Source organism: Corapipo altera, unplaced genomic scaffold (assembly GCF_003945725.1).
Source record: "Corapipo altera isolate COAL_440 unplaced genomic scaffold, ASM394572v1 347, whole genome shotgun sequence".
Taxonomy (NCBI): Eukaryota; Metazoa; Chordata; class Aves; order Passeriformes; family Pipridae; genus Corapipo; species Corapipo altera.
This window is the reverse complement of record NW_020885079.1, coordinates 231,978-241,345: the sequence shown is the minus strand read 5'-3', so window position 1 is coordinate 241,345 and position 9,368 is coordinate 231,978. Positions and strand designations below refer to the sequence as shown.

At 66.7% G+C, this 9,368-nt stretch overlaps 2 protein-coding genes across 5 annotated transcripts; both read right to left on the bottom strand.

The window, feature by feature from the left end:
* On the bottom strand, nt 1–2,141 carry PPIA (peptidylprolyl isomerase A). The gene is made up of 5 exons (XM_027669423.1): nt 1,999–2,141; nt 987–1,017; nt 792–880; nt 416–588; nt 1–316 (listed from the first exon to the last, which is right to left on the bottom strand). The coding sequence occupies exons 1-5, from the start codon at nt 2,065–2,067 to the stop codon at nt 181–183; spliced, it is 498 nt and encodes a 165-aa protein (XP_027525224.1). The 5' UTR covers nt 2,068–2,141; the 3' UTR covers nt 1–180.
* Nucleotides 2,142–2,773: 632 nt separating this feature from the next.
* Nucleotides 2,774–9,316, bottom strand: ZMIZ2 (zinc finger MIZ-type containing 2). Of its 4 annotated transcripts, XM_027669407.1 has the most exons (20): nt 9,283–9,316; nt 8,435–8,556; nt 8,150–8,264; nt 7,859–8,061; nt 7,581–7,773; nt 7,248–7,499; nt 6,998–7,171; nt 6,841–6,906; nt 6,595–6,766; nt 5,877–6,021; nt 5,343–5,421; nt 5,211–5,267; nt 5,030–5,135; nt 4,697–4,854; nt 4,542–4,609; nt 4,314–4,382; nt 3,946–4,190; nt 3,690–3,865; nt 3,361–3,573; nt 2,774–3,252 (listed from the first exon to the last, which is right to left on the bottom strand). In XM_027669407.1, the coding sequence occupies exons 2-20, from the start codon at nt 8,482–8,484 to the stop codon at nt 3,145–3,147; spliced, it is 2,649 nt and encodes an 882-aa protein (XP_027525208.1). In that variant the 5' UTR covers nt 8,485–8,556; nt 9,283–9,316; the 3' UTR covers nt 2,774–3,144. The 4 variants fall into 4 exon arrangements, with proteins under 4 accessions (XP_027525208.1, XP_027525207.1, XP_027525209.1 ...); XM_027669406.1 differs by having other exon boundaries at nt 5,211–5,421; XM_027669408.1 differs by having other exon boundaries at nt 5,211–5,421; nt 6,595–6,661.
* Nucleotides 9,317–9,368: the final 52 nt, after the last annotated feature.

Genomic DNA, 9,368 nt, shown 5'->3' with positions numbered 1-9,368 from the left:
TGTGGGTTAACTCGTTTTATTTAGACTCAAAGGTAACTGCGGCCCAGTGGGACCGTGTATGTGGGGCCAAGACCCAGTAGAAAGGCAGCAGTACGTCGGGAACAGGGCAGGAGCGGGTGAGCTGCAGCAGGGCACAGCGCCCAGGCTGCCCGAGGAATGGTCAGTTGGCGAGAAGAGGGTCTACGAGAGCTGCCCACAGTCGGTGATGGTGATCTTCTTGCTCGTTTTGCCATCCTTGGAGCCACAGCGCTCCATGGCCTCCACCACATTCATCCCCTCCTTGACACGGCCAAAGACAACGTGCTTTCCATCCAACCTGCGGAGAAACACCAGTCACAGCTGGTCCCCAATGTCCCCACAGGACACTTCCCAGCTGAGGACTCCCAAGCCTGTCCTCCCACAGTCCCCGACTCACCACTCAGTCTTGGCAGTGCAGATGAAAAACTGGGAACCGTTTGTGTTGGGGCCAGCGTTGGCCATTGACAGGATGCCAGGGCCTGTGTGCTTCAGGATGAAGTTCTCATCGGGGAACTTCTCCCCGTAGATGGATTTGCCTCCAGTGCCATTGTGGCGTGTGAAGTCACCACCCTGTGAAGAGATTGGCATTTCGGGTCACAGGTGCAGGAGAGCACCCTGGAATTGGGAGCAGTGGCCCCTCCACACACTGCAGGCAGGAGGCAGAGCTGCCCTCCCACCCCAAATCTTCCAGAATCCAACTCTAAAACCCACATGAGTGACATACCACCTCACCCACCCACCCACCTCCCCACTGCGGTGGGAATGCCACGCACCTGGCACATGAACCCAGGAATGATCCTGTGGAAGCAGGACCCCTTGTAGCCAAATCCCTTCTCACCAGTACTCAGGGCACGGAAGTTTTCTGCAAAGGAAGAAAAAAATCACCGTGAATAACCTGTTTTGTTCAGAATTCAGAACACCATTTGGTTTTGATGCAGCTGCAGCATGGCCAGAGCTGCTTTACCAACCTGCTGTCTTGGGGACCTTGTCTGCGAACAGCTGCAAAAAAAGGAAAGACATCTGTCAGGCTGGGGTGGTGACTGACCACTGTCCCCCGGTCCCCAGGGCCACCCCCAGACTGCGGGGACCTGCTGCCGGGAGGTGGATCCTAGCCGTGCCCGCAGCTGCAGAACCCTCCCTGCCTGACGCTGATATGCGGGAGCTCCAACTCAAAACCATCGCACTTCACATGTCACCAACGAACGTTCGCTTGGCTGGCCTGGATTAAATTATTATGCCTGGAGCCTTCCCGGGCGGGGCGCGCGCCGCCTCCCAGGGCTCCGGGGGGATTTTGGGCAGGATGCGCCACCCGTGCGGGCACACAGCCCCGGCTCTGCAGCAGCCACGGCGCCCGAAGCCGGCCCGGCCGTGCCACGGATGCTCCGCGCCCCGGGCGGGGCGACAAATGCTTCGCCCTCCAGCGACAGTCCCGTGGCGATCGGGTTGCCGCCGCTCTCCGCCAGCATCCTCAGACCCGAGAAGCATCGCCCAGGGGTTCGACGCGGCTCATCCCGGTGCTCCGGGAGCCCCGTGATAAAATGGCGGCGCGGCAGCCACGGCCCCGACCCGCAGTGGGGGGAGCGGCCGCGCCCCCCGGCCCCAGGGCGGGGCGGAGCGGAGCCGCGGCGGCGCGGCGGGAAGGCGGCCGGCGGCGAGGCCAGCGGGGCCCGGCGGGAAGGGGAAACGGCGGTACCGAGCCCGGCGGTGACGAAGGGGGCAGAGGGGTTCCCCCGGGCGACGGTGCGCCCTGCGCTGGCACCGCACCACCGCCGTTCCCCGGGCGAGTCGGGCCGCGTCTTGCGGCGCTGTGAGCCCGCGGCGTGCCCCGTGGGGCCCTTTGTTCGCCCCTCCGGGCCGGGGCCGCGCAGCCCCGCGGCCAGTGGGACGCGCCCCCGCCGCGCACGCGCACCCACCGCCCGCCGGCCCCACGCGTCCCGGCGAGGAAATGGCGGCCGTGCCCCCCGCCCCCCCCGCGCCTACCTCGAAGGTGACGCGGCCCAGGGGCTCGCCGTTGGCGGCGATGTCAAAGAAGACGACGGGGTTGGCCATAGCGAGGCAGGAACGAGGCAGGAGCGAGGCAGCAGCGACTGGTCCGTGGGGCGAGCGCAGCGCAGCAGAAGGAGCTTGGCGCCCCGCCGCCCCTTATATAGGGCCGAGGAGAGCCCGCCTCTCCCGCGGCGCCGGCCAACAGGCGCTGGCGGAGTGGCGGAGTGGCAGCGCAGATGGCCAATCAGCGGCGCCGCGTTTGAAAAGGGGGGGAAGGAGGGAAAAAAGCGCGGGTGGGGCGGGGGCCGCGGGCCGGCACTGGGCAGGGCGCGGCGCGCATGCGCGGTGCGGGGAACCAGGGGGCGAGGTGCGGTGTCGGCCGGCCGTGCGCGGCAGGACCGGGGGCGGCGGGGATGCGGCAGCACCAGTCCTGCAGTACCGGCAGCCCCTCGCCCGCCCTGGGAAAACATCCGATTTTCCCCCTCCGCCGCGGCACTGCAGCATCCCCCGCCCGGCCCTGGTTAGTGGTTGCCGCCACAGGCCCGGTTCACGGCCCGCCTGGGCTGCCACTGCCCGAGGAGGGGGTGGAATTCCCCTGCCACCGAGGGACCCCCCCCACCTCCCTGCCCGGGGAGGGGGCATGATCCCAACACCACCCGGGACACCCCTCATCCTCTCTGCCCAGAAAGGGGTAGGGATCCCCCTTCCCTGCTCGAGGAGGGGTCCTGGGGTCAGACCCACAGCGAGATGACAAAGGACAGGGCACATATGACCCTGCAGGATTCTTTAATAGCAATCGGGGATGTACAGGGCAACTGGGCTTGGGGGCAGCAGGGGCTAAGCCCCTCAACCCACACCAGGCCCATGCAGTACGAGGGGCAGCAGCATTTGCACATTGATATGGGGACACGGGCAGCCCCGCAGTGACGCACTTGCCTTTAAATACGGGGAGGTATGGGGGAGGGGGGGAGAGGCAGTAGTGTTTCTACACTATGTACAGCCTTGTGCTTCTGGGGGGGCTCAGCCCATCTGTTCCATCGCAGCCCTTTGAGAAAGCCCCCATAGTGGGGCATCCCAGCTCTGCGGTGGGCAGGGGCACACAGTGCTGCCCCCCAGCCCCGGGGGGGGGGCAAGGATGGCTCAGTTATTCTCGAAGAGGGAGAGGAGGTCATCATTGCTGCTGCTGGGGAGGTCGGGGGGCCCCAGGTAGGAGAGCAGCTCATCGGGATTCGTCAGCTCAGGCAGAAGCTGGGGGCAGCAGTGTGTGATGATTGGCCCCCCACAGCTTCTGCCCACCTCCCCACAGCAGCTGGGGTCCCAAGCCAGGGACCCCTGGCTGCTCCCCCTGGTACTCACGTCGAGAGCAGGCTCCGAGCCATCACCTGCCGTGACCATGCTGGGCGCAGGGGGGAAGGTGAGATCAGCAGCATGGGCTGGGGGTCCCAGAGGAGGCCGCGCCACTGTGCTCCGAGGGTGCAGCATGGGGGCTGGCTGGATGCCTGAGGGGGTGCTGTGCAGCCCTGGCTGCACCGGGAGGTGGGATGGCTCCATCCGTCCCGATGGGGGAAGCTGCGGAGGGGGGGAAGAGAGCACAGCCATAAGACCTTCCCTTCACTGGGCCCCCCAGTGCTCCCAGTGAGATGTAGGGGCCTGGGCATAGCCACCCCACTCGCAGCCCAGCTGACCTGTGTGGGCAGAGGGGGCACAGAGGGTTTCTCAGGGGCCAGGAGGCCGCCAGGGATGTTGGGCTGGTAGGAGATGGAGGGGGGGCCTGGTGTGAAGTCACTCAGCGTTGGGGTGCCAGGGGCACCAGGGGGAGGGAAAGGCTCCGGGAAGCCCCCAGGTCCTGGAAAGCTGGAACCTATGAGAGGAAATGGGGCAATTGGGACACACACACACAGGGGCAGGGTCCAGTCCTGTCCCCCATGGGTCTCCCCATACCCGGGGTGCTGTAGTCAGCAGCAGCCCCTGCCGGAGGCTGTGACAGTGCCGGGAAGGGCACAGAGCTGGGCCCCAAGGCTGCAATCATCTCCATGATGTTGGGTAGCACCATGTGAGTAGGACTGAGTGTCCGGCACCGCTTCAGCACTGGCCCCTCTGGTTCCTCCTTGACGTGGATGTCGGGTTTGATTGGGACGGGTTTCCAGCTGCAGGTCGGGTCAATGGTGATCTCTTCATGTTCCGAACTGAGGGCAGCAGGAGGGCAGGGGAGGTGAGGTTGGGACATCTGCTGCACCGCCCCCCCAGTGATGGCACAGGGCCAGGCATGGATGGATCGATGGATGGACAGTCAGAGCAAGGGCACTTACTTCTGGATGTATATCAGGATGCCCAGCATGTACTGGTCCACCTCCAGGCCCTCCAGCAGGGCCGTCTTACTGCAGGCAGGGTGCAGGCAGAGTGAGGGCAGAGAACCCTGGCAGGAACTTCCCCCTGCAAGGCAGGAACCTCCCTCCCCCCGCCAGGACGGGAAACATACCCCCTCTCCCCTGCAGGCAGGGACACCAGGGCATGGCCCCACTGCAGCCCCCACTCACTTGCAGACAGGACACCGCCATGTCCCCCTCTCACAGTTGAGCTGCAGATATGACTCAAGGTCGAAGCACTGTGGGGGAGACCAGCAGCTGAGCCAGACAAGGGCAGGATACTGGGTGAGGAACACCTCCCAGCACCCTGCCACCACCAGCCCTACCTGTATGTGCCGGCAATCATGACCCCTGGCTGGGAGCTGGATCCTCCGGAAGGTGATGGGGCACTTGAGGGACACCTTGATGGCCGTCTGCTCCACACCGTCCTCACCGTTGGGCCCTGGAGTCCCTGGGATGGTCCCACTGCTGAAGTTGCGTTTGACTGGGGAGGTGGGGGGCAAGGGGCACCAAGGGTCAGAACCGGGACAATGGGATGGGGTGGCACTTTGGTGGCACCTGGGCAATAGTGCCCCATCACCCCCATCCTGCTGTGGCCCGTGCCCAGGGTGTTCCCCTGCCATGCTGCAGCCCCTGGCCCCCAGGACCTGGGTGCTCACTTTTGGTGATGCAGTGCTCAGCGGGAAGTAGGCGCTTCTTGATGAGCCCCTGCAGCACCGAGCGTACGGAGGGCCGGTGCACCAGCTGCAGGACGAACAGGTGGGACTGCGGAGAGATGGAGAGGCTGAGTTGCAGCCCCAGCCATCACCCTCCCAGTCCCAGGACCCGGCCATGACTCACACAGCAGCAGGCGGTGACAGTGATCTGGATGGTGTTCCGGCCAGGCTGGCAGACGTGCTTCAGGTAGAGTGGCTTGTGGGAGGTCTTGTTGTCACCGCGCTCGATGGTGAGCGGTGTGGCATTGACACTCACCTGCACAGAGGCCGGCCAGTTGGTGTTCATCTGCCGATCCTCGTGGTGGTAGCACTTGAACTGCAGTTCCAGGTCAGGCCTGGGAGCAGGCAGAGCGTGTGAGGGCAGAGGGCATGCTCGCACGCGAGCCACCACACTGGGTGTCACCCGCACTGGGTGCTGCACTGCACCATGCAGAACCTTGCTGTGCCAAGCCACACGATGCGCCACCATGTCATACAGCACTGTGACAAACCCCACAGCACCATAGCACTGCACTGTGCCAAGCCACTCAATGTCCCACCGTGCCATGCCAAGCCACACCTCAAGCCACCATGCACTGCAGCAACATGCTGAGCCACCGTGGCACTGCCCTAAACCATGGCAAATACCACGGAACCAAACCACACATCACACCATGATGCAGCACAACGCCGTGCAGCACAACAACATGGCACCATGCAGCGCCCAGCCGTGCTGCCCAGCGCTGCCTCACATGGTGCCACACAGCACCACCTGAGCAGCGCTGTGTGACACCACACCTGCAGCCCGCACCTCATCATGAGGGTCTTGTAGACAGAGTCACGCAGCTGGAAGACATGGTTGCTGACGGCCAGGTTGTGCTGCAGGCGGAAGGGCTCCAGCACCACGCCGTCCCGCACTGGGAAGGTCAGCCGCAGCTCCTCACCAGGGGCTGGCCCTGTGGGGTGCCGTCAGCAGGGACCTCTGTGCCCCAGCCACTCCCCGCACCCTGCACAGGGATCCACCTCGCAGGAAGCCCCCCACACCTCAGCAGTCCCATCCACCCAGGACAGACAGCCCTACGCAGGAAGCTCCTCCTACCCGAAGTGGCTCCACCCCCACAGCAGAGGTCCCTCCCACCCCATGCAGGAACCCATCCCACCAAAGGCCCCTCCCACTCCAGGACACCCCACCCTATCCAACTCCTCCCATTCCAGGAGGTCCCACTCACAGAACAGGAGCCCCTCCCACCAAAGCCACCACTCCTGATAAAGCCAACCCTCCCCCCCCTCCCCCCCCGGGGCCACACCCTTTTAATAAGTCCCTCACCCCACTCAGTCCCACCCTCACAGCAAGCCTCTACCACCTGCCTCCACTGGCCCCAAACCCTGGCAATGGCCACGCCCCCTGTGCTGACACCCCTCCCCTCCCACCCTGCCTTTAAAGGGGGGCCATACTGCCAGAAATGGGCCCCACACTGTGAAGTTCCCCCCTTCCCACTCTGGCAGTCCCCCTGACCAGGGACACCTACCCGAAGGGGATGGGTGCAGGGGGGTGATGTTGGGCTTCATGTCTGGCAGGAAGGGTGACTTGACATCCTGACCAGGGGACGTGTAGGTGGGGATGCCGCTGCCCGGCGTCATGGGTGGTGTGGGGTTCCCGGCCAGCGGCGAGCTGGGGTACCCCGGCAGCAACCGGCCTGGCTGCGGAGGCACCGCGCACCCTCAGCGCCCGGCCGGGCCGGCACAGCCCCCACCCCACCTGCTGCCGGACTCACCCCGTTGATGGCTGCTTGGCTGTAGGTGCTGAAGCTGGTGCTCTGCCCGTTGAACTGGTCAGCAGACTGTGGGAGGAGGAGGGTCCCCAGAGGCTGGCACCGGGGGACCACAGACACCTGGACCCCCACCTTGTGCCCACCGTTCCCTCTGCAATACCTTGTAATAGGGTCCAGCACTGCCTGAAGCGGAGAGGTACTGGCCCATGCCCTGCTGCAGCCTGTGGCCAGGGTAGGAGGGGGACGGAGCGGAGGACTGGGGGGCGCTGGGGGCATACTGGGCACCGGCCACAGCATACTGCCCGCCCTGGAGGTACTGCTGCGCTGGGTACCCCTGCAGGGCCAGGGGGTCAGCACCAGTGGGAAATGGGGTCCCGGTACGCCACAGCCTTCATCGACACAGTGCTCACCTCGTTGGAGTACGCCCGCTTGAGGCTCTGGCGGGGTAGCTGCTGGCTTGGGGGGGGACCAGGGTAGGCGTGCTGGGGCACTCGTTGCCCACCATACAGGGAGCTGGTGCCAGGTGCCCGCACCGGACTCATGCTCACAGGGGAAATGCCAGAGGGGGCCATGACACCTGCCATGCCAGCTGGGCTCATGCTGGTGCCACGGGGCCCAGCATGGGGCAGGAACTGGTTGCTAAAGGACTGCCCTGTGCCCATCTGCAGTGGGGAAGAGAAGGAGGTCAAGGCAGGGCCAGGGCAGCTGTCAGCTCCCCATTTCTGCCACAGCCAGGCTCTTACTGTGCTGTACTGGCTCAGCTCCTGGCTCTGCTTCTCTTGCAGCGCTGCCACGGTCGCTGTGGCCGTGGCCGTGGCTGTGGCAGCAGCAGCGGCCACGGCAGCAGCAGCCGCTGCCTGGGTGAAGTCAGCAGGGGCCCGGCCAGCATGTGAGGGGAGCCCAATCCCACCAGGGCCGCTGGGGCCACTGGTGTAGCTGGAGAGCAGAAAGGCAGGAAGGGGCATGTGGTGGCCCTGCGATGGGGCACGTGCCAGGCCAGGGGGCACAGGGCTGGCCTTACCTGGCAGCAAAGCCTGGCCCGCTGGGGTAGGCGTTGCGGCCGTAGACACCCGGCTGCATGTACCCCTTCCCTGGTGCCCCCTCAGCGAAGGGCTGCTGTGGCAGGAATGGTGGCGAGCTCACGCCCGAGCCGGTGCCTGCCATGCCAGGCAGCAGCGGGGTATTGGAGCTGCTCCCCCCAGGGCCCATGGGGCTGCCAAAAACCTGGGGGGTGGGGTGGGAGGCAGTGGGTCAAGCACGGGCAGTGGCACCCAAGTGCTGGGGGTCCCTGGGGTGGGGGTGCTGCAGGTACCTGACTCTGGGAGGGGTTGCTGACACCCCAGACGGTGGTTACCACGGAGAGGGATCCCGGCGGCTGATTGGTGCTTGGTTGCCAAGGAACAGCCTCGTATGCAAATGAACCATCACTAGAAAGAAAAACAAATTAATGAAGATGAAGGACAGAGAGATGGAGGAACAGAGGGAACCGGGGGATGGAGGGAACAGAGGGATGAAGAACAGAGAGGATGGAGGAACGGATGGATGTATGGGGGGATGGATGCATGGGGGGACGGAGGGACGCTGCCCCGGCGCCCACCCGTGGGGCGCAGGCGGCAGCGAGGGTTTCATGGGGTTCATGGAGCTCATCGGTGGGTGCGGGCTGGGTCTTCCGAGGCCGCGGCAGGCGCTGCGGAACGGCGGCACCGTCTGTCACTGGGGCTGCGGGAGGCAGTGGAGCGGCGGGTGAGGGGCGGCCGCCTCCGGAGGGGCCGGGGCCGGGGGGGTGCAGCCCGGAGCCTGCGCGACCCCCCCAGCCTCCGCGGCCGGGACTTGGCGTCCGGCCCAGTCTGGCCCGGGGCGCCGGCCGGCACGCGCCGCCCCCGCTCCGGGCTGCCCCCCCGCGCCGGCCACCACGGCGTCAGACCCCCCCCGGGGCGGCGGGCACCGGGCTTCCCCTGCGCCTGCGGGCGGGAGGAACCGCGGGGACTTCCCGGGGCAGGGACGCGGTCCCCCCGCGGCACTGCCCCCCGCCGCCCGGGGTATTTCCATCCGGGCCCGGCAGCGAGGCGGGTGGGCTGCGGGGTCACCAGCGCTTTCGGTTCCTCCCGGCCCCGCGGGAGGGCGGCTGAGATGGGATGGCCGCGAGGGAAGGGACGACGCGGAAACAGGGGACACCCGCGCCGGGCCTGCCCCAGCTCCCGGCAGCCGCCACCGCGGAGCCACCGACCCCGGGCGCCCCTCGCCGGCAGTGACAGTCGTGTCCCGTCCCCCCCCCCTCCCCCCGCTCCTTCCCTGGCAGCACCGCAGCGCAGGCCCCGAGGCCGGGCCCCCTCCCATTGCCATGGCAACCGCCCCCGCCACCCCCGGCACGGCGGGGCGGCCCGCGGGGGCCTGGCCAGTCCCGCCCGTCCCCCCCGTCCTCCCGCCCGGCGCTCCCGCTCTCACCGCGGCGGCGGCCCAAGATGGCCCTGGCGGCGCGGGGCGCGCGCGGAGGCTGCGCGGGATCTTCGGCCGCGCGCGGCCGCGGCTCC

Bases quoted from the DNA above. Each gene is read 5' to 3' on its own strand.
- PPIA (XM_027669423.1), bottom strand. From the start codon at position 2,067: ATGGCCAACCCCGTCGTCTTCTTTGACATCGCCGCCAACGGCGAGCCC. The intron at 881-986 runs GTTGGTAAAGCA...CTTCCTTTGCAG, and splicing joins CAAGGTCCCCAAGACAGCAG to AAAACTTCCGTGCCCTGAGT. The intron at 317-415 runs GTGAGTCGGGGA...GTTTCTCCGCAG, and splicing joins TGCACTGCCAAGACTGAGTG to GTTGGATGGAAAGCACGTTG.
- ZMIZ2 (XM_027669406.1), bottom strand. From the start codon at position 8,484: ATGAGCTCCATGAACCCCATGAAACCCTCGCTGCCGCCTGCGCCCCAC. The intron at 4,855-5,029 runs GTGAGCACCCAG...CCACCTCCCCAG, and splicing joins TGAGCACTGCATCACCAAAA to TCAAACGCAACTTCAGCAGT. The intron at 3,866-3,945 runs GTATGGGGAGAC...TTCCTCTCATAG, and splicing joins TGCTGACTACAGCACCCCGG to GTTCCAGCTTTCCAGGACCT.